This window comes from Tachysurus fulvidraco, chromosome 12, assembly GCF_022655615.1.
Source record: "Tachysurus fulvidraco isolate hzauxx_2018 chromosome 12, HZAU_PFXX_2.0, whole genome shotgun sequence".
Taxonomy (NCBI): Eukaryota; Metazoa; Chordata; class Actinopteri; order Siluriformes; family Bagridae; genus Tachysurus; species Tachysurus fulvidraco.
The window spans coordinates 13405077-13430105 of NC_062529.1; the positions used below are offsets into that span (position 1 = coordinate 13405077).

General features: G+C 40.8%; 1 protein-coding gene across 3 annotated transcripts in view; it reads left to right on the forward strand.

The window, feature by feature from the left end:
* Positions 1–25029, forward strand: part of LOC113659486 (neuronal PAS domain-containing protein 3) — a 218132-nt gene that overhangs the window by 148383 nt on the left and 44720 nt on the right. For all 3 annotated transcript variants that reach the window (XM_027172293.2, XM_027172295.2, XM_047821804.1), the window contains one exon: positions 2239–2328. In XM_027172293.2, coding sequence (XP_027028094.1) covers positions 2239–2328 — 90 coding nt within the window. The remainder of the gene's footprint in view (positions 1–2238; positions 2329–25029) is intronic.

The window sequence follows — 25029 nt, forward strand, 5'->3', positions numbered from 1 at the left end:
TATGTACAAAATCACAATGGACCGGTTCAAAAAATTTCCCCTTAAGTTCTTCATGTGTTTGCTGGCAAGCACCAACCCATCTGTCCTAACTCAATCTCACCTCAATAAGATTACAGCTTAGCACTAAAGGTCAGACATATCACCTGGGATCCAGTCTCTTACCGTCTCAGAGCTCTACACAGAACCACTGAAGCTTATTCAGGATATTCTTCTTCTCTCCTCAGCTCTGCAGGGGGGGGGAGAGAGAGAGAGAGAGAGAGAGAGAGAGAGAGAGAGAGAGAATAAGGTGGCTCGTGAGGCATGACTGTTTTAAACAAATGACATAAAAGGCCCATCCTAATGTAACACATTTCTCCCCCAGAAGTTTGTCTGCCGGGTGATTTATAGGGCATTTTACCCAGTGGTTAGCCTGTAAACAGAGGCCGTTTATCACGGCAGGGAGGCTGACGGAGGCGACTAGGCGCTTCTCCAGAGACCTGGCTCTGCTGCCCCACACTTTCAGAGACGGGCAGCCAGTAGATGATTGGAGAGTGGCTGGAGGCCACTGCTGGCAATCCTCTCTGACTGCCAGGGTTGGCTCAGTGGGGACGCTGGAATCGCAGACAGTGCCAGATCAGACTTTACACAGTAACAAGGTTGAGAAGATCCTCCACTGATGTGTGGGGAGCATACAGTCCCAACAGAAGCAGGGTAACTTCGACTGACACGAAGAGTGGGAATTGTTATAGGCTTAAAACGGACACAGGATTAGGTTAATAAGTGTTAGCAACACCATCCTGTTACAGTATGTGCGCTTGCACGATAGATAGATGGTTGGATGGATGTCAGTTTTTTTAATAGTTAAATGCCAAGCCTGAAATAAATTTTCACTTTTCCTTTATCTTATTTTATCATTTGTTTATTCTTACATTATTTTATCCTATAAATCATTTTGTAAATTTGTGCCATGTCTTTCATGGATGCTGCTGGAACATTCCCCTTGTGATCTTAACCTTTAAAAGCGCTCTAATTTTGCTTGAGTATATGCTAACATTCGTTTACATGCTTACATTCGTTGCACAAGACTAGCCCTACTACATTATCTGCTGTAAGCCTTATTCTTGTCAGTGCTAGCAAGTGTGTAGCACGCTATTAGCCTAATATTGTGTAGGATAATATTCATTCTCACACAAAGGAGATGTTATAATTACAGTTTAGTACAGACATAATGTAATCAAAGAGCATTAGATTAGCATATAATGATACAGAGTGTGAAAAAAGTGTCACTGCTAGCATGAACACAGTTCATATAAATTGTATCAAATTGAACTAAAGCCTGTGCCGTGTACTGTGAAGTGTCATAGCGAGTGTTAGCAGCAACATTAAGGCGGTGTAATGTAAAGTGTAAGCTAAGCACTGGTGCTAGCAGATGTGTGTTTGGGGAAGCTGTTGGGCTCCGACAGAGCGCTATGGGAGCGCCTGTTGTCAGCTGCATATCAGCGTGCTGTAAATAGCCCGGGGCTATGCTGTTTTATCGGCGGGTAGAGACCATGCGCTCCTCTCGCCAGCTGCCGCTGCTCTTTTTAGAACTGGAAATAAACGAGAGCGAGAAAGAAAAAGAGAGAGACGTTCCTCTGCCCCATCTGTGTAAACCTCATTTTCATAAAAAGGTGATCAGATCGACTGGGGCATTGTGCACAGAGCTTCTTTTTTGTTTTTTGGAGGGGGTGTTCTTTCTTTTCTTGTGAGCAAGCCTTTTTTCGTCTCTTACTTCCCCGTCTCTCTCTGTCTCTGCTGCTTCATGCCTGTGCTTAGCAGGCCCTGCAGATTATCTGAATCAGTAGGGGACAATATGTAATTAACCTAGCTGACCTCAGTACTTTAATTGTTGCCTGTTGGACGTCTAGTCTCTGAATCTCCAGCAGTGATCTTCACAGAACAAGACTTTTCATAGTCCAAAATGCCTAATTATATGCATGTGAACTAGGAAGCATTACAGAATCTTGTGTTAGAAAATCCTGTGTTATTAACATTCATAAATGTGTCTTTGTGTACTGACGGTTTTCACATGTTCATTACTCCACATGGTTTCTTTATTATTTGCATCTGAAATTTTGCTTTAATTCCCTCTACAAGGCCTTGATTCTGGTTGTAGGGGGAATCTGTGAGGCATCCCTCATGTTTTTAAAAAACAAGCCCTTTATGTGGATCAGGTCTCTCACCACTCCTTCCCTTCTCTCTCTTTCTCTCTTTCCTCAGTCCCTGGATGGATTTGTATTTGCACTAAACAAGGAGGGGCGGTTTCTGTACATCTCAGAGACCGTGTCCATATACCTCGGCCTTTCACAGGTGAGTGTGTGTTCAAATTTCCTCCGCATCTATGCTTTTCATAGCCAGATCCTGACAAATTTAACATCGAATTTAACACCTTGTGAATGTGGTAGTGTAGTGTTCAAGGTGTCAAGCCACTGACCAGGAGGTTATGAGTTCGAATCCCAAGTCCTTGGGAAAGGCCCTTAACCCTCAATTGCTCAGTTGTATAAAAATTAGATAAAGGTGCTCATGATGAAGGCGTCTGCCAAATCTTGCCTGTTAGAATAGAATAGAATAGAATAGAATAGAATAGAATAGAATAGAATAGAACGGGGGCATAGAAGCCTTTATTATTTAGTAGCCACATATACATTACAGCACAGTGGAATTCTTTTCTTCACATAGTTATTCTAATGTTTAATTTGTACTCTTCAGCGCTACATGTTTGTGTTTTTTTGTGCAGAGAATCGAATGTAAGGTGCAAATTACAGTCTGCTGCTATTGGCTAGAACCTAGCAATGAATAATGTAAGTGTCTGGGAAGGTGTGTGAGTGAGTGACCTTGAGTTTCTACATGGCTCTGTTTAGTTTAGCTCCATCCTGAGAACTGGAGAGACGCTCCTGATTTTGGTTCAGATCCTGTCGTCATTAAATAAGCCCTAACTGTCTGTCTTTAAAAACACAAGATGTCAGCATCAGGCATCAGACTGATTCAAAATAATCTCTCAATACTCTTCAGTCAATAGATTTTATAGAATATTTCTAATTTAAATTCGAAGTTTATTTTTTATTTGTCACAAACACAGCCATACATAGTGCATAGTGAAATGCTTTATCGACTGTCCACCTTGAATCGAAAAAAAAAGAATAAGAATAGAATTTTAATACATTTACAATAAAAATGAATTTTACTATACAAGTGGGAAAGGGAAGAAAATATATGCAGAAATATAAAAATGTATTTAGGAATGCTGAGCTGTGGACAGTACAGTATGACAGTTCTGATTAAAGTGCAGATCTGCTGATGTGTGCAGTTTTAATGCAATATATGCAGTGCAAAAAAAAAATGCCTGGTAGAGGTAGTGTGTGTAATGTAGTCAAGTCCAGAAAGGTCCAGGACTAAGTGTTGTCTTGGTTGAGGGCCCGAATGGCCTTTGAATAGAAGTTTCCTGCAGCTTTCCATGCAGGTGGTAACAGTGCCATTAGTTTCCAAAAAAAAATTATAAAATCGAAGAAAACGTTGCATACGGCTAAAATGAAAACACTTTCAACCAGATTAAAAGATTAAATCGAGGAGTTATTTGCAGCCAAAGTAGGCTAAGGCAAATTCTAATTTAATTCAGCATTAATTGATTTATGATTTTTATCAAATAATTGATTAGTTGTCTCCAAAGTTTGTGGAATTTGTTGTACTTATCTTTAATGTTGGTTTTATCTGCAGTCAGGAGCTTGGCCTGCTGATAAAGGGCTTGTTAAGTCTTTAGTAGGAGTAGAGTTTATTATCTTACACGGCTAAGCTGATCCTGTGATTCTCCTCATCTTAATTGCCGGTAACTTTATAGCCTGATAATCTGACTTAGAGCACAAAAAAGTGTGCATCCTAGTTAATTATTTTCACTGCTAATTAGCAAGGTTGAAACTTTGAAACTTGACTAGGTTCAAATTTGTGTTTTTATTCTCTGATTAGAAAATAGAAATGAATATCGTTGAGTGTGTTTTCTGTAGACTATATCACCATATTCCATAAACACACCACAGAATACACGGGTTTTATAGTGTATGAAGAAGCAGGTTCTTACTAAGACTTACTGTGTTATGACACACATGGTGAAGGTCACACATATCTTTTACCACTGACGCACAGGCCTTGAGATTTTAAGAGCTAATGATGGACGTCATTAGACATTCAAGACTTGAATCATCATCCAGCCATTATATCGGGCCACAGTCAATAGCGTGACCTTTTAGCATCGCTGCTCAATCATACGGGTGTGCAGACTTTCAGATCCAAGTTTTATTCGCACAGAGAGAGAGACTAAGGCTTCCAGCAGCAGTAAAGGAGTGCTAATCTCTCAATCGCACCCTTCCTCGGGTCTTTGATAGTAGATATAAAGTATCCTCTCCTGTCTACAGCAGCAGAGAGACAGTGGCGCCGGATAGTGGCACAATTATATCTGATAAACTTCACAGCTTCTTGCTGAGATTTAAAGCCTTGGTTAAATGCAGTTAAGTGATGCAGAATAAAATGTTAAATTGGAAGAGGTTGTCTCCTGCAAGTGTGTGTGTGTGTGTATATATGCATGTGTGTTTGTGCGTGTGAGTGTGTGTGAGTGTGTGTGTATTTTTAAAAAGTAAAATAAAAATTCCATGTGAATGTAATTTCATTTCCTGCTGATGCACGAAAAGACATTTTTCATAGACGGGCCTGTGAAATGTTGATCCCTCTCTCTCCAGAGACATTCTTTTTTGGGTCTTGCACCCAGAAGAACATTTTCACAGCCTCTCCCCACCTTTTTTTCTGTGTACCTCCCCCGAGCTGAATGAAAGAGTGATGTGAAATTGCTTTTCCCTCTGTGGCTATTGACCACCTTGTGTTACATTAATGTGTGCAGACTGGAGCACATAACAGGTTTTTACAGCACGAACAAGCTTCTCCTCTTGTATTGCAGACACTATTGTGATGCTGTACAACCTCAGCAGATGCCCTTAGCTATTTGATAATGCACACAGCGTGGTCGAACTGAAGAGAGTGGATGTGTTCTTGCTCTCTTATCACCGCTGTTTGTGACTCCACTTCCAGATTCCTCTGATAATGAGGCCCGTGTTTGACAGTAGGTGAATCACGGTGATTCCTACCCCTATTATTCACTCCACCAGATGGCCATTTAACCATTTTTGTTGTGCTAATAGCCATGATCATTTCACTTCTGCATGTAAATAGGCATATGCTGCCAAATTCGTCTCGCGTCTTAGTTATTCTGTCCTCCGCTACTATTTGGCTTATAAGCAGGGTGATTAGTTCATTTCCAATAATTAATATGTGATGGATGGGTTGCCGTCTTCCTAGATTAATCGCCAGATTTGCAGTGGTGCCATTCAATAAGCCATCCCACGGCACAAATTGAGTGGCAGGAATATAATCATGCCACTCGGGCCTTCTTTACGTGGTTTGTAAAGTAATAAGCCGAGTGCATGGTCGCAGGCTGGATGAGCGGTTTGTATGACCTTGTTGCAGGGTCAGTGGAATCCCTGCAGTCTGCCTGCACGCCTAATGTGGAGGTACAGCTTGCGACTGGGCAGCTGTCTGTTTTCTAAATGGAGATGTGTATGTTTGTTTCGTGTAACAGATGGCATTGCGTGCCAAGGCTGATGGCTAGGAAAATAATAATTGCATTATTCCAGCCAAAAGAATATTAGCTTTTGGAAGGTGGCCATTATTCAGCCTGCACTCCTGCCAGTACAGCATATGCACTCGCATGGACTGGATATCCAAGGAAATTGATACATCTGGAATACACACAGCATCTGAGTCCTCATCTGCCATGGAGGCTTTCGATTTAACCCCTCGCGTGTAGCTGGAAGCACAGCATCACTGTACACTCGGCGACATGTGAAGGCCATGTGTAATCTACCATATGGTAGAGGAATTTGTCCTCTCTCAGTTGTCAGTCATATTTGGCGACGGTGATGGGTTTGGAGCGCCCGCGGCCAGCCCCTCCTATCTGCATTGGCAGAGACTCACAAGCGAAGACCACAGTTTTGGAAAAAGAAAAAGAAAAAAGAAAAAAAGGCCTGCTTTGGTGTCTACTGAGATAAAGCATAGGGTTTGCCACCTGAGATCCATCCAGACCTTCCCCCCTTCTTATTCTACACCCATGTCTGCCCCTCCCCTCTATTCCCCTCCCATCTCCGCCCTCCACTGCCCCCCATGCTGCAACCCCTACACATGGAGGAGGAATATTGAATACATTAGCATAACCATCTGCCTGAATGTCTGATCACATCTTTGTGTGGAGATCAGCTCTGCATCCTCCTTTATCCCATCCCTCATTCTTACACACTTTACACCCTGCTCTGCCTCCTGCATTAGCCTCTTTCACTATCTGTCTGACACCAAGCTTTTCTGCAAAGTACTTTTTGGCCCTAATCAAATAATTGAATCAGTTCTGGTTATTTTATTGTTTGTGTATTTGTTAATTGTATTTTCTTTCCATGAAAAAGCAAAATGGAGAGCAAATGTGGAACCGCTGGGTTCTAAAGTGAATCTGTTTTTATTGATAAAAGTAATATTCAGAGATGTACACGTGAGAAGCACCACATTAATCAATTGAGTGAACTCGTTTCCAGATATTCACAGTGTTGTTCTTTAATATAAATATGTGAGTTAAAATATTAGCTTTTATATCATTTACATTTCTAGCTGATGGAATCTGTTTATGCTCGTTAGCCCTATCTAGACACCATCATGATTGGAATATTTATGTTTTGTTTTTGTTTAAGTTTTGGGTTGTTTTTTTTATACACCTGAGACTTTTCAGAACTCCCTGAGATATTTCTGCTGGCTATTCTAACAGCTCATCAAGGCAGAATAGCAGAATAATACTAAATGGATAATAAGGACTATTTTATTAATGACGCTGTGGTAGCTGAGGGTCAGTACTCGCATGCAGATATGTAGAATTGTGCAGGGAAACAGGGCAGAGAGGGTCAGGTTTAATTGAGCCATCTTGAATTTCCTCCTGCTTTCTCCCTACACACACACAAACACACATGCGCACACATGCATACATGCACTTTTACACTTACATGCACACACACAGGCACACACACATATGCACACACACACGCACCCACACACACACATGCACACACATGCATGTACACACATATGCACACACACGTGCATGTACACACAGACACACACACACACACACACACACACACACACACACACACAGAGTGACCCCACACCCCTTAACTTTGTATGAGTTTGATAACAGCATCTATGGCAAGGAGTGAAGAGAAATGTCAACATAACAGGTGGGTAAAAGAAGAGAAAATAGCATGGTTGTGTGAATGGAGGGTAGATTTATGAGTGCACCTGCTCTATGAGCTGCAGGAATCATGCAGTTATTTTAAAGTTGTGTGGTGTTCTTTCAGTTAAGAAAATAATGTTACAGGAATCGTTCTTTTTTTACTGAGTTTTAAAAAGAATCCTTGGATTCTGACTGCTTTTCATGTCAGGTTGCACCAACTGCTGGAAAGAAAAGCTTATACAGTACCAGAATGTCATCTGTTCCTGACATCTACATTAAAGATTATTGCTGACAGTGAAAAATCTCCACAATGCTGCAGGGTCGAAAAATGCATAAATCTGGTACAGATACATGATTTATATCCCGTTGCATTTTATGTAGGAATACAGGATTTAATTTTCAGGAGAACAATAGAAAATATCAATAATAAGACGTGAAAGGGAAGGGGAAAAAACACCATTTATTCATTTCACAAATGCTGTTTATCTGAAGTTGTCATTAATAGCCACTACTGAAGGCTTGTGAAATCCTCCAGCAATAAGTAAAGACTCTGTATCTCAGGTGAGATGGGAAGAGAGAAGAGGGAAACGAAGGTTTCTCAGCCTTCATCACCTCTGTCTTTACACGGTGCGTAGCTAAAAAACATTATCAGTTCACAACATTTAAATTGATAAATGCACCAACCCAAAGACTACAAGGGCACTTTGAAAAGCAAATAGCGATCTGGCGAAGAAATTGATTTTTTTCCCCCTCAAAATGGCTGCATGATGCATCATTTGACTGTGCTGTGTCCAAGTGCTTGACAGAGATAATCTCAGCAATCCCTTGGGTGACCTTATCGTTCCTGGCATTGCAGGCCTGTCTGCGCACTCGTCTTTGTGTATGTCAAGGTTTCAGAGGGCAGCGTTCTTTTGGGAGCCAAAGTTTCCACCTTCATCATTTTGTTATCATGCAAAAAATTTAAAAAAAAAAAAGAATCAGCATGAATCTCAAAGTCAACAAGGGCTGTTAATAATTGTCTGGATGTAAATTCAAGGCAGGACAGCAGCACCATGAGAGCCTGCTACGCTTATTGTGTAAGTCTAGACAGTGCTGTAGTCATGCTTAAAGGACTGGTGAGTGATTTCAGAGCGCAGATACCGTGGTGATGTTTATTAACCTTCTCAGATGAAATGTTCCGAATTAGGATCAGCTTCTGCTTTTCAGATACTTTTCAGATAATTCTATAATATGGGCAAAGAGACACTGATTCAAGGTCAGGCCTGCGTCTCAGAAGGGTAAAAGAGGAAAGACAGATAGATTGAGAAGAATGGAAGAAAGGGAATCCGCCTGGGAGAAACGAGGCGACTACTGAAACGCATGAGCAGATGGGTTGGCAGTACATTGTCAAGGTCACACAACTTTTGAGATAATTGTCTAGTTTTGGCTTTTATACAAATTCCTTTGTTTAACAGATTTGTTCTTTTCTTTTTTTCATCCTGAGTCACAAACACTCAGATTCAGAATCAATTAATAATTTGTGACCTTTATCCCCGTTGTAGTAATTGAGGCATTTGAGTTAATCATTGCTTCTATCTAGATGAGTCGGCTGCACCGGATCTGTTTTATGTCACCTGTATGGAGCAGGCTGTGTGTTAGCCTGGCTGCTATCACCCGTATCTAAATGGCTCTTTGATAAGCACAGTGGCCAGATTTCTCCCTGTCCTCCAGCTCATGTCTGATACGGTCGCTCTCATTTTAGATGTCTGCTGCCACTTATTAATATCTGAAGCTGAATCTGTCCGATCCCATCTCCAGCGTGCTGACACAGGGAGATTTTTTTTTACCTGCCTTTGATCTGAATAGTGATCTGAAATGGAGGAATCTGGGATAGGGAATATGACAAATACAATTTCTGAGCTATTTTATGATCAGCGATGGATAAGGTTTCATTTTAAATTGTTTAGATTTATATTTCACACTTTTACACACGGATTTCATTGCCGTAATATCTTTGACAAGCCAGGCAGAGAGGTTTAATATCCTTTAAATCCGAGCTAAGAAAGGAGACTATATACACAACAGTAATCTACCAGAAACATACGATAGTTTACAGTAAACAACACCGATTATTTCAGTTAATTGTGGTGACATGTCCCTTTCTATGTGTGTTACATTTATCCAGGCTTCAATCTAGCGCACTGTATTAGGTTTTTGGTTGTGTGCAGCTGGAAATGGATTATTTATTTATTTATTTGATGATATTTTTTTTTTTTTGGTTGGTTGGTTGGGTGAGGGAGAAAGAGAAAAAGTGCTTTGAACAGATGGATAGGTGAGTGGTGGCCAAGAGAGTGCTCATATTTCACAGCGCTGGCAGGACCCGGCGTCTGCTCACAGGTGTGTCGTGTTAAAGGTGAGTTGTGTTAACTCCAACATCTCTTTGGCACATTACAGTACATGCTATTGACCGTACAGGATGCTACAGGATGTCTGCCACAGTGAAAAGTTCAGCAGACGCTCTACCACGTGCCAGGAGAGCAACGGACATGTGCTGTGCATCAAAATATCATGCGGTAACAGTAGCAGTACATATGGGATTTAATATAATGAAGGAATTAATAATTAAATATGTAACTTTAGCACCGATATTAGCTAGACTAAAATGAAAAATAATCCATTACTCGATCCCACATACCCCATACTCTTTTTTTTTTTAGAAGCAAGCTGGACACTTTACCATGGCAGATCCTGTTAGATGCTGTAAAATGTTTTTGTAATCGCTTTGTGTATTAAAGGCTGAACCAGAAACCCATCATATAAGGGTATAAAAAGCCCAATGAGGCCTTGTGACTCTTGCCATGGAGAATAATAGATGAGACTTGACCCTCTCTAAAAGAGGAGCACAGACGTGGACACCATATGTACCACCTATTACCATTTCCTCACCTAGGAAAGAAATAAGAGCATTACTGAGACTTAGGAAGCGGCCAGAGAAGCAAGAAGGAAAATGATATATGGATAAAAGGCTGCACGAGGAAGACTTTTTTTTTTTGAAGAACCAGAGCTGTACTTACTGTAGCTGAGCACTTTGTAAAGTTTTATAATTCACAAAACAAAGCAGTTTCACCGAAATAACTCTCGGCATCTGTAAGACTGTGTCCGTTTTCTTGGTCTAGTTTCATAGAAATAACTGCTTGGATATTATTACTATTAGGATACCGTTAGTGCCTCCAAAGGCACATATCGTTTCCGTTCCATTAATATGACTAATACATTTGCCTGTATTTATGTACATGTGCTTTTACAAATGAGACTTAATTATGTTTACTTAATGAGGCTGCTGTGAACAGACAGCCCTGTACCACTACTATGAGGAGATAAGAGAGAGAATTTGGTTGGAGGTTTTTCCAAATGTCACTGCCACTTTGTGTACAAGCGTGATAACTTCATCCATCCATTATCATGAGGAGCACCTGCGATGATGCACAGCACTCTCTGGCCTGTATGATAGATAATTAGTAATGAATCAATACTTAGAGTTGGGAGCGGACAGAGAAAGAGGTACGGCACACCTTGGAACTGATAAAAGAGTAAAATAAACAGGCAAGGAGCATCAGGGATGGCAATGAAGGATGAGCATGCTCCCTTATTACGCCTCCGAGTCGTATCTCTGTTTTGGGGGGCACATATAATATCTGTTCTTCATCCTTTTGGCCCTGTTCTGATAGGACCGCATTCAGAAAGAGGAATGTCAGGCACAGTATCTGCTGCTGGGCCAGAGGCACTTTCTAATCCCTTTACATCCATCAGACACGACACGTGAATGGGAAAAGGAATCTCGTCATTTGCCTCATAACAAGTGAGAAACTGTTTGCAGGATAATGACGAACGTATGAGTTATAGTGAGTATTAGTTCGGCTTTGATGATCATTAGTGCAGCAAATTTGACTCTAGCAGTTAAGACATGCTCAATATGGCAATGAGAAATGTGCGTCCTAAAGTTTTAGCTCGTACACTTGGGTACAAGCAGAGCGGCGCTTGATGCATGCTTGATGTCGTCCGTTGTCGTGATGGAAGAGAGGGAATCCCATTTGAAGAGAGTGAACGAGACGGAGAGGAAGCGAGAAACAGAAAACGGGGTATAAGGAGATCTCATTCCCTCCTCAATAATGTGGGATAAAGACATGGTTTCACATATGGTGTATTGGTAATGGCTCGCCCCAGCACAAATCCTCTCATTTAAGTGCAAATGGCTGTCATTTTGGGAAGCCTGAGCAGCTGCCTGCCAATGTCAGCCTAACCCTATACTAAGACTTTTATTTTGTTTTAGCCGTTCTTTAAAGTGAAACACAAGAATAGGGCAGAATTCAAAAATAATAAGACGTCTATAAAGTTACAATACTGCTGTTTTTTTTTCTGTCGTATTATTTTAGCCACACAATACGAAAATCATATTTGGGAACCAGCAGCAGTGCTGGTGTGTGTCATTACATTTAGTAAACAGAGCAAATGTGGTATATTGTCAGCTCCTCTTACCCTTTTTAGCTCTAATAACTGGTATAGTATGGCATACTCTTCTTCATATTAAGTAGAGATCAGCCTGATACCGAACCCTCAGGCTCGTACATGCAAATCCTCTCTCTGCATAGCTGGGTCTACATCGAGATTTGACACAAAATACAAAGATACCATAACAGGTGACTTGAACATCTATTTGAGAATGCATTAAGGATTAATAAATTCCAGCATTTTTAGCACAGAGTGTGTCCCAGGACAGGGATGGACAGTTTGGGAGCATCCTGTAGGGGTCCCCAGGTGTAGATTGGGGCTTTCTATGAAAATCAGTAGAGGGACTAGGGGATAACTCATTAGAAGCAGTGCAGCTAGAAGCAGTACAACAAGATCAAAAGAAATGTTACTTATATTCAATTCAATTCAAGTTTATTTGTATAGCGCTTTTTACAATAGACATTGTCTCAAAGCAGCTTTACAGAACATAAACATAGAGCAGAAGGTAAACATAGGAATAATAAAAGAAATAACGAATAATAAAAGAAAAAGAATTAACAGAATAAAAAATTCAAGATTATTCAATTATTAGATATATATAGTTCACAATCTGTATGTATTTATCCCCCTATGAGCAAGTTTGAGGTGACTCAGGCAGCAGTGATAAGGAAAAACTCCCTTAAATTGGTAAAGGAAGAAACCTTGAGAGGAACCGGACTCAAGGGGAACCTCATCCTCATATGGGTGACACTGGGGGTGTGATTGTAATATACAGTCAGATAAATGTTGTACTGGTGTAAGGATCATGGACTTCGGATCGCCTTAGTATCACAGAGTCTAACTGGAGATGTCTCAGGATTCTTAGAGTCGGCCTCGGCTCAGTGGACGTCCAAAGGCTTCGTCCCACAGAGGACGTTGGGGGCTGGTACAATGTCTGGATGCCTCAGGATGGGTACAAAGAGAGAAGCAGTGGAGAGGGATTAACATATCTGCTGTTCATAAAAATGTGCAGGTCTGATGTACTGGTGCATGATATTATAGGAATATTGATATTATATAGAAATAAATAAGTTCACTTTTATGACTCTAGCACTTTTAACAATAGCGGGATGCACAGAAACCTGGGTGCAGATTAACAACCCAAGTGAGCAAGCCAGAGGAGACAGAGCAGGTCCCTGAGACCAGAACGAGGAAGAAAGTTTCAGAATTAAAAGTCACCAGACAGTATAAGGGATATTAAGTAAATGGACTTTTTTTTTAATAATGCTAATATTTATTTTAATCATGTAATAACGGGGGCTATAAGGTTATGATACTTCTCGTTTAATTACGCTTGTTCTTCCGATGCTCTTTGTATAGATGAGCCCTGGACAGGTAATGAAATTTTTATGAAGCCTGATTGTCAACAGCTATTAGTGAAATACTCAGGAGAGATTAGGATATTGTTTTTTAGTCACTACAAGCGTCATTTTTGCTCTACACATACCAGAGTGACGTGGCTCCTCTTAAGGCCACAAGTTTTAAATTATGAACGCATTTGGGTAGATTTGTTTATATCATGCAAGGCCACAGATCAATCAGTCTGGCACTGCGAGCTTGAATATCTTACTTCAGTGGGGTAAAAAAAAGAGCTTGTTTTGATGATGCTGTCACTAAAAAGTCATTTAGCCCGAGGCAGGCCATCTATGTCCCTTGCCGTTTAGATTGGTTTGGAGAAACACTGGAATACAGAATATTAAATGCGTGTCTATAATGGTGTCTTTCAGTGATGTTCAGAATGCAGTATATGAATTTGGTGCGGGGTGGGGGGTGGTTTGTAATAAATGCTCTAGGTAGATTTTAATAAGTTCTTTCTGGTTGCACTAAATGAAATGCCTATTGCTGTGCTGGATAAATATCTTGCATTATACAGCTGCAAAATGCAGCATCAGCTTCTCTGCTTAGCATCAGGACAAAACAGACCGTTCTGACAAATATCCAGGAGTATATGCTATGATTCTGGACCAATTGAATACCTTCTCACTAACATTTGAAGCATCCTAAACTTAGCTAACTTAGCTAATTGATAACATTTATACGTAGCTAATATTTTTCAACGTAATGTCATTTGGTCAAAAATAAAACCAGGATATTGTTAATATGATTGTTAATTTATTGTAATAAAAAAAGGCAAAGCTTGAAAAGTCTTAATATAACTTAGACCAGTAAAATCTATTTATGGTCAGGGTCCTGATGGATCACAGAAACACTGAGCATGAGGTGAGAAAACATCCCTGGATGGGGTGCAGTGTATCACCGAGCTCTACTGATACACACCTACACCCAGAGGCAGCTTATCATAGCCAGTCTACTGGTCATCTACTGGTATCTTTTTGGAAAATAGGAGGAAACTGGAGCATCTCAAAGGAAACTCATGTCACATAGAGCACAACGGTTTAACAAGACTTGTGAATTCTAAAATGAAAAAATATTTTAGTCTTAGTGAAGTAAGAAGAACTTGGCCTATGGCCTGTCTTTGTTTCCACAAGCTTCAATTTCTTCATGTCACATGTTTGCTCTCACAACTGTAATGCACATACCTCCGCTCACAACTACTCCGTCTTAATGGAACGGTCAGGTAAAGTGGTGTATTGACGAACTGAATCCCTGAAATCCCACCTAGCATCCAGTGATGCTGTTTAAAATAGCAACACATGTGGGTGTGGATGTGGATTTAATCTCAATCTCATAATCTCTTATAGTCATTTCAATCTAAAAACAAATGTTTATATTAAAGTTGAATTCCTGTCCATAATCTCATGCTTCCCTGTCCTCATGAGGGACAGCCCTGGAAAGAGGAGCACCCTGGCTTTTCTCCCCATGAAAATGAATGACTGTATTAAGTTCTCTGATTATCATGGCATTTTAGAGCAGAGAGCAGCAGGCTTGCAGATCGATACACTTTTAATGGAACAGGGAGAGAGAGCGAGAAGGGGGAGAGAGAGAGAGAGAGAGAAAGAGAGGGGGAAAGATAAAGAGAGAGAGATTCCAGGACCCTTAGCCATGTTTCTCATTTGTTTTCTGCAGGAAAACCCAGCTCAGTGCTAAGATAAGATGGAGGACTCATTTACATTGCCTCTGTCCTCATACTGCACAGTTGGGTAATTGAGAATAGATTCGAATGCCACATAAGAGAAACCAATGGCTCTATCTGCTTCAAGTAAAACCTGTGTGTGATGGAGCTACAATTTATGTTTCCTGTGATTTTCCTGTGAAGGTGGGCACAGAGGAGGAAGCGGTTTGAGCGTATATTTTCAAATCCTCATTACACTGTAGGAGCTCAGATGAAAATAGACAATATAGGACTGAAAGAGATGGTTTGGCTTTTATTATGTTGAATTGTTTTATTTCATTGCTTCAAGAATGTTCTACCTCGGTTCTGTTCTTCCTTATTTTTACCACTCCACTGTGGTTTTCTTGGTAGCAGGAGAGTAGCTGTGAGCCGATATGATGTTTCCTTGGCTTACCTTGACTGCTAACTGTAATTTACTTTTTTTTTCTCTCTCCATCGCCTCCAGTCTGCCTCATCGCTTCTTTGTTGAATGATGTGCTAATCCATTATATTCTTCAGACAAGTGTATCGACCAGTATAAACAGACCGGAGGGCACAAACTTAAATGAAAGCCATAGTTTCCCCCTGAATCATTTAACTAGCTCCCCAAGCAAGTGTGGCCCATATCTGCCTTTTTTATTTCATTGCTGAATTTACATTAAGATGCCATTAAAATTGGTGGTAAAGCCAGCTTGCAGAGACAGTTGGTCAGATTGTTACTGTTATTCCTTTCCTTATTTCTGTTGTTCCTGATGCATACAGTTGTAATCCTCCTCCTATCTCTTCCTGGAACCCCATTTTGTTCTTCCTCTATCACATAAAGTCCTCAGTGGGTGGGTATCTCCCCCTGCTGTATGTCTTTTATATCTCACGGTCTAGCACCAGACTATGGTGATAGGGATGACTGAATTCATGAAACCCAGCAGCCTTAAAGCATTCAAATAATCATAAAAGCATACATCATTCTCATGTCCTTACATTACTCTTATCATTTTGTTTCATATATCTTAGTATTTGTGAGGATTTCTAAATATCATGTTACTCTTGTGTGGCAACTTTCCTTTATTTTGCTTTGTTTGTTGTACTCCTCAGCACACACTCATTTGGTGAAAGTTAATAATCAGTGCAGCTGTAGAGCCCTGCAATTTGCTTCGACACAGCCATTAATTATTTGCTAATTGAGACATGAGCATGGAGCCGTTCCCAATGTGCCATGAGACCCTTGCAGCCCCTCCTGAGTCCCTGCACTGCTTTCTTCCAGATGATCATCCGTTCAGACGTCTCTCTGTTATGTCTGCCACCATTCGCTAGAAAATCTACATGCAAACATTCACAGAGACAGAAAAGCACAGACAGACTGTGGGGAATCTCTCAGTGGGTGGATCCAGGCATGCTCAGTGTGCTGTGAAATACAGTAAAGGAGAATAGGAAAGAAAAGAAGCCTTAGAGGACTTTTGTTGATGTATCACTACACCCTGTAATATTCACTACATATTCTGGTTAGAACTAGTCATGACCAAGATCCACTTGCTTACACCCGAAGGGGCAGTGTGACTGACATTACACCTGACATATCACAAGCTCAGGTTTTACTAGCGTCTTCAAAAAAAAAAACTCTTTTCGAGACTTTTAATGACATGGTGCTGTCAATAATCCAGAGATTGCTCCAACAAGCTCAGTGAATTTGACAAAAGTGTATAATTACCTATCAGATGCTCTGTGGGTCGTTGGTGAAGCATTTGACACTAAGACTAATAAGACCCAGCCTTCTGTGATTTATAGTTTGTAGATTTGCTATTGTTTAGTGGTAGACACACTGGGATTATTGAGCTGCTAAGCAGGGCAAAATCCTTGGGACTTGGAAGATGAGGCTTTACGATAGGTTGATAGGTTGTGATCAAGGTTATGCTTCAGCCATTTCTAAAAACACACTGACATTCAAGCAAATGTAAGATTACTGCTTTAGGTGTAACCTTCAAAGATGTATCCTAGTGACATGGAGTGGTAGGTTTCAGCCCCATTGGGTTAGGGCACAAAGGTCTGCTCAGACTGGCATGGAGCACAGCTGGTGGTTTGGGGGTGGAAACATGCACACTTACGCACACAGTTTTATATTCAGATTTTCCCTGGGTGAATTCTTCACACCGCTCATCCATACAAAATTCATGATCTGCTTGGCGTTATGTGCATAAAATCCACGGTTTGCCATGAACAAGCCCATTTCTGCTGCTAGAGAAACAGCTGTAGTGAGATTAACATAAATCGGCAGTTGGTTAGAGCGTGTTTAGCAGTGCATTAACAAATTTGCCACCTTAATGAGTCGCTAAGTAATTGCCTTCCTGCCCCTGAATGCAAACAGTCCATTACCTACAACTATATGATTTTTCAATACCAAAACACCAATCCCCAGGCTGCTCACTTAACTTGTTTTTAAATTAAGCTGTGCTAGATAGTGTTTTCTCTTCTGCCTGGTGGTATTAATTGTGTGTGTGTGTGTGTGTGTGTGTGTGTGTGTGTGTGTGTGTGTGTGTGTGTGTGTGTGTGTGTGTGTGTGTGTGTGTAAAGGAGACAGAGAGAGAGAGAGAGAGAGAGAGAGAGAGAGAGAGAGAGAGAAAGGGAGCGTTGGGAGTATTTGCACACAGAGTCCTCATTAATGCAGTTTGATCTTGTCCAGGTAGTCACAGTTTCTGTAAATTGCAGCTGCTCTGGGTAACTACATCTTGTTTACCGGTAACTGAAATCCACTCTTTTTTCTACCCATTTACTTCAAAGATTTCTGAGAAACAAGTAAACAACAATTTTATGAGTCGTATTTATTGACCCCTGTTTACATGCAATCTGTGTGAAGTTAAGCTAGCAGCCATGTTAGAGTTAAACTAGCGTGTTATTTATGACTGTGTTCACTGGAGTATAGGAAGAGATCTCCAATCTGTCTCTGTTGTTTGACATAGAAGAGGGCTAAACGTCAGCAGACTTGATAGTCATATTTCAACTATTTTTTTTTTTTATTCCAAGGGTGTTTGCCATCATTTTTCATGGGACTTCAGCTTGGCAACTAACAGTACCATGCACATCAAAACCATTAGGGTGGAAAAATATTAGTTTGCACAAAGGCAGGCTGAGAAATTAAGGATGATTTTATTTTCTTATCGTCGGCACAAATTCATTACTTTTGCAGTGTGCGGCAGGCTGGGAGGCTTGTCAGGGGAGACTAATGGTCTGTCTGCTCTATTGAGGAAGTGTTGTTAGCTCATCCACATTAATAATCAGGACCCTCTATCCTGTAGAGTAATCTGGATGATCTCAAATTGAAAACAAATAGTAATTTTCTATACTCTCTTTAGCTGAAGTGTTCCTTTCACACTCGGGTCGTAGGAGGGATTTGTACCACAGCGCTGCGTGACTTTGCGTCTTTTTCATTTCATGTGTTTCCTCTGAATCTGTCTCTAGGTGAAATGTGCCCTTTCAAGCTCCAAACACGTCAAAGTACGTTAGAGGGGGGGAAAAGTGCAGACTATGTGGAAATGCTTTGCAAACTCTTTCTAGATTTAGATTTATAATTCACAAACTAAAGAGTTTTAAACCAAAGTTGTTTTAAAGACAGCAGCGAAACGACTACCGCATGTTTCCCCCATGGTGGGTTGTTTACGTGAAATGTGAAGTTCCTCTTTAACGGAGGCTGTAAAGAACAATTGTCCTTGAAAAGGAAAAGTGTCAGTGCATCACCTCAGCATCGCTACCGTGCTCTTTAAAGAGACTCTGATTAAATGACAGCCACTTTGTTGTGTGTACATGGAGGCCCCATCCAGCCCATACTCGCCACTCCCACACATACACCAAGGCACAAACATGTAAACACATAATGAAACAAAGAGATTAGAGAATTAGACAGAGTGGTGTTCGAGAGAAGAACCGCAACGACCTCTAAATGTGAAGTAAAAGTGGTGAGTGAGGGAAACTTTTACTGTTTTTGCCTTTTTTCTTGATAGTATTTTTCAGAATAAATAAAACTCCCTCTTAAAAGTGGCTCTTTTATTCAGGCAGGTTTGAAGAGTGATGCTGTGGGACGGCTGCAGAGAGAGAGAGAGAGAATGTGACGGTGTGAGAGATAGAAAGTTAGCAGTTTTGTGTACTTGGCAAGGTCATCTTTAACAGCTGAATGTATGGATCCTTTGGGACAAAGGCAGAAGCAGGCAGAGCCAGACTAATAACAAGAGAGAAGGGGGTTGGGGTGGGGCTGCAGTCAAGCCATGGACTGGATTTACCTTGCTATGAAATTAATTGCCCCAGCAGTCCCTCCCTGTGACCCTCCAATCACAAGTGGAGAGGGACTGCAGCTACAGGCAGGTGTGTGACACTCAGACAGCTGTGTCCTCCACTCACGGACACACACTTGGCTTCTTGATCAAATCTTTCACCTTACAGTGCACGTTAATCAGTATGTAACTGCTCAATGCTTTAAATTTAGACTAAGTTTACACTTGTGCAGTAGGATGAAAGTCAACAACAGAGTGAATCCTATTCTAACAGCTGGTCTGGTGGCACACAGCAGTGCTGAAGCAAAGCACGTGTGGTGCTGTGGTTTCACTGACGGAGACCTGTAATTGCACTGCCCTTGTAAGTGAGCGCAGGGCAGAGAGGGGAAGCGTGAGCTTTATATTTATTGCCACCGTTCTCTGGCTTGTTAGTTTTTAGTGCACCATGTTTTTTATTCTCTATGGGCAGTGGAGAATGGCTCAAAAACGACTTTTTAAAGAGCAGCGTTATTATGAACGCTCTTGCCATTTGAGGGATGCATTTCAGTTATTTATGCCCTGGCTCCTGCATTTGTGTAAACATAAAATCCCATGCTTTATTACATCCCTTCTGCACCCAGCGCCTTGACCCCCGTCCTCGTAAATTGAGAAATAGTGGGGAACTAATGGAGACAGATGGGACTATGGCATGCCATTTACTCAAATTGGTGAAGTAATTAACCTCGAGGTGCCGGGGGTTTGCGAGTGAGATTGTCGGAATATCTCAGCTAGTCAGATAAACAGACTCCCGGCCTAACCACCTCTGACAACTGCATCATAAACTAGACTCATTCTCTTCAATTGACCTGTCAACATCTCAAGACCGAATAAAGATTTGTATTGCCGTGCAGTTAGGAGGACTGGCAGCGGGTGGCGGGGCCACTGCATACAAAACCATGCAGCCACACACACCCAACACACACTCTCTATTAGCAGACATCCAAACTGAGACTTGTGGTGTCTCAAATTGAGTCAGTTAAAACAGACTGACCATGGAGAGTCTGCCTGTTTCAAGAGGATTTCTGTCCAGAGCAGAAAATTCACAATTATTGTTTCACCCCAAAAACCTCCATGTTTACGTGTTTATAAAGATGACATTGTTGAAGAGCATCTTTTTGTATTGGTTGGTTGAAGGATATTTTTATGTTAAAACTGACCAAGAGAACTAAAAATGTAAGATCCAAACCCAGTTGTAGTTACATTTAAAATTCTCTTAACATAGAAATAGATATATAAAATATTAATTTGTTTGAGGCTTTAATGTTGAAAACATTCCTGTCTCCTAAATCCCATTTTAATCGACATTAACAGCTCATCTGTAACATCAATATTCAGATAATGAATGTTGTGATCTCTTCCATGCATTTTTTTCCTGTTGCTTGCCTGTATTTTATTGTACATCTTGTACTTATTTATATTGCTGAAGAATACGCTGGATTTAACAGCGTTCTTTTAGGAGACTCATGACAAGTCGTGTTTGCAGCAGGTTTGAGAAGTTGTGTGTCAGTCATTCCTATATTTTTGCAGGATTCATTGCTTGGGGTTTTATGCCTTTGTACCTTCCTCCCTAACCCTTCCTAGCTAACATTAGCGCTCTGATTGATTGAATGACAATCTGATTACAGTGCATGATATACCTGTTTTAGTCTGTAATGTGGTGATATACTACTGATTTATCATTAGATTACCAGAAATACATTACTGCAAAAAGCTACTGTGAGGTACAGTATATATCTTTCTTCACACTTCATTTCACCCATTATTTTAAATTTTGTTATACATAGCTTTAAATCTCTGCTCTTCTGTAGAACAAAAGTCAGTCTGACTCTCCTGTCTGAGTGATTTCTGCAGACTGTATTGACACTAGCATTGAAACATAATTGTGTGTGTGTATGTGAGTGTACGTCTGTGCGTCTGTCAGTCTGTCTGTTTTGGGGGCTGACTGCCTGGAACGCACATACCTGACACATTTTCCTAGCTATGACATCTGATATGACAGTGATGGGTGATTTGGGTCTAGCTCTAATAAGTGAATTAATCGGAGGTAAAACATAACAATCTGTCATGTTCCTGATACCTTAACAGCTGGCCAGCTTGTCCGTTAGTGACAAGCTAGTTTGTCCTGTGCAAATCTTCTGTCACCCCCAAAAAATGGAGACACAGTTTAAAAAGGGAAGGAGGAAGGGGGGAGCGTTAGAGAATGATGTGACCGTGGTCGGGCCGAGTGAGAAATGTCTTGTCAAGCTTAGCCAGCTGTGCCAATAATATTATCTTCTCTAGCATTCATCACACTGCTCCTGCAGCACTTCCTCCAGCACCTCCTCATCTCCAACTCATCTCCACCTCCCCCAGAGCTTAGAACCAGGAACAGGGAGGGACTAGCAGCTTCTTTACCTAGGGGAGAGAGAGAGGGAGAGAGAGAGAGAGAGAGAGAGAGAGGAAGAACGATAGCTGCAAATGATAAATGAGGCTCTATTACCATCCCTTGAAGATGTGCACACAGTCATTAGGAAGTAGGGCAAATTAAATCACTCATATGTGGAATTAGAGAATTGTATCATGCAGTAAATCTGGTTGGTTGTTTACTCTGTGTCCTTGGTAATAGTGGATGTTGCTGTAAAGGGCATGTACCATGAATATTATAGTCAGCTCAGGGTTGAATGGTTAGAGGGTTTCAATACACTACCATTCCCTTTGGTTGCAGTGGTGACCCTCTACTAGTCCACACTTTTATCATCTATAGTCCTATGACAGGTTGATCTGGAAATCATTATAAAAAAAATTGTTTAGTATGCCTGCAACTTCAGAGCAACTTTTCCTCCTCACCTGTGTGAAATATGACTGCACTCTTTACAAAGGAAGGATTATGTGTTGTGCTGGGAAACTTTAGCTTCCCTTTGAGCCTAATATCATGGTATTAGACATGAAAGGCTATTGGGCCTCTGACACATATTTAGGTGTGTGGGGAAGCAGAGGCCCACAGGCAAACGACCGGCTTTGTACAATATAAAACTCTCTGAACACCTTTGGCACTGAGCTGCCACGGACTTGACACCTCGCCAAAAGAAACCCTCAGAGACAGGACTTTCACAAAGACAAGAGTGAATCGATTAGCATTAGCATGTTTAAAATACCAAGTCAAACTGCGTAGCCTTGGATTACAGGTCCAAGTGATAGAACTCATTTATTTTGGGGGGATAATATTGTCTTTAAAGAGGTTTTTGACTTTTTGGGGAAATGCAAACCATTCATGGCAGGTAAAGTAAAAAGGGGAAAAGAGAAAGGACCCTGATATTTGAATAAAAAAGACATCTTATTTACTCTTTCTCAGTGTACAGCAAAGCTAGGAAATATTTCACATCCAAAAATTCACAAAGGGAATTGTTCTGGATTGGTTAGAGCTCTATGATAGAGTTGAACCAAACAGCAGGTAGGAACTGGCAACTCTGAGGAGAGATTTGGCAGCAAACTAAAAAAAGGGAGTTCTGTGTAAACACTGTTTTATGGTTTTTTTCTTTCAGTAAGCCTCTTTCCTTCAGACACCGAATGCCAGCAAGTTAGATCTGTAATCCTAACAAGCACAAGACTATACAGCTGCTGAATTCTGAACTGCTTGATGTCTAATAATGTTTTCAGGGGCTGGATCTCACAGCAGACAAGGTTAGACAGCTGTGCCAGGCAAATAGATTCTGTCCTACCTTATCATTTTGAGCATGAGCATTGCCTGCTCCTCGAGTTCGGCACTGGCTCTTAGAATTGGAGATGTGCAGTGGAAGGGAGGATGGAGGTGAGATGTGGAGCTTTGTTCTGGGCTTTGCTCCAAGGTCTGAGCTACTCTGCTTAGTGCTGCTAGTTGTACAGGCACTGAGCCTCCTGGTGTCTGGATCATAAGCCCTGTTTGCAGTAGAGCCATAAATTCTGCTTACACAACAAGAATGAAATGTCAGCCAGGCCTCAGTTTGACAGACGCATTTGTCTGACTAGGGAGACTGAGAGGTTGGTTGTGTGCGTGGATGTATGTCTGAGGTTGAGGGTGAGGGTGTGTGCATTTTTCTGTCTGTCATTTTCTTACTATTTTGCAAATGTAAGAATATAAAGTATAAACATGTATGCAGCGCCCTCTTAAGCATCTACTGTTGTTTAGGAATCCTAGATTCTGTACTGCTTTTTCTTTAGTCTTAAACACAGCAATGTTTCCGTTTTATATGTCAGAGCAACTACTGTACAGTATATTACTGATCATAAAAGGCATAAGACTTTAAACATGCATAAACAACAAACATGCCTTTGTATTCTAAGCAATTAATAAGAACCTCTGCAACCTACTGTGAATGTTCAGTTTTCCCCTGGACAATTGATGAAGGTTCCAGCACCTAAGTGAGATATTATGGTTTCTTCATTCTTCAATAAGTCCATTTATCCCTTTCTCATTATACACTGGTACTCTATTCCACCAACACAATTGAAATCTGCTTATCTGACATTGTTAGTAAGTATAAACCAATTAATTATTTGATTGCCCAGAGTCTGAAGATTGGTCAGGACACTGTGTTTTTTCTGTGGGTAGAAAATCTTGACTTTCTTGTCAACTTTCATACACAAAAACAATTTAAGCCCCATTATTACATGCATTAGGTAAAGTAAATTGGATTATTATTGTTGTTGTTGTTAGTAGTTTGTGAGATATGGGTCTAAATGTGTTAAATTCATTAAAAAGTGTTAAATTCATTAAAAAGACCCTAAAGTAACACGGCATGTTTAACTGGGAAAATTCTAATTATAAGGTAATGTTGATGGTTTCTTAATAATTTTTTTCATGTAGTTATAGGATACTCAGAAACAAGCCTTAGGGTTAGAAGTGTAAAGGATCATAAGAGGTTAATTAGCCTCACAAGCCGGTCCTCCTGTGTACCGAAGTTCAAAGAGCCAATCAACTTGCGGCTTTTATCCGAAGAGGGTATCCAGAAAAGTGTAGGTGAACTCATTTTCAGCTATGATACATGTATGTTTGTGCATATGGAGGGAAGCCTTTCTTAAGCTTTTCTTCTAATGCAATCCAGACCAAGTGTTTTTTTTTTTGTTTTTGTTTTTTTGTTTTTTTGCAAACCCATTATGGCAGCATCCTAACCATGGGCATAAAGAATGGGAGTGCTACCACTGAGAAGATCTCTGTTGACTGGCATCTGGTGATAGTGTTCTCCTCTCCAGCACTCATTTCCTGTTTCAGAGCAGAAGCATGGGTGTTGAAGCCCTTTTGAAGTGAGCTCTATCTCCGAGAGACACATCTGTAATAAATTTGGGGAGCGCATAGACCTGTGTATCTGATCCGGCTCCTCTATTCATCACATTTGCAGATTGTATCATTGTAATCTTATCCCTTTGGCATTTAATTTTATTGGCTGGGCATTCCTGGGAGATATTACCTGAGAAGGTCTTTAAAAAAAAGCTTTAAAAATGTTAGAGTACGGTGTATCTGCCTTGAGCTTTCACAAATGTAACAGGCTTCTTTTGACAAGATCTGCAGCTCGTCCCTGAAGTCGAGAGGGATACGTTGGTCTTCCTTTGATTCTGCTTCACCTAAAGCACCGATGCAGAACGCTCTCATCCTGAGCTGTTTAAAGCATACCAATCTGACACCTTGGGCTGTATAAGGGGCTTTGCCACCAGTGGCATCTTAAGCAATGACCAACCAGAAAGATGACTTTTTATTCCTCAAACCGGACATTGATCCAATTACAGATGTCTCTCTTTTGTGTGATGTCCACGTGCAGCAAAGCTGTCTGTCCGAAGCTTATCACAGGACACTATACTTGTTTTTCAGGCTGATT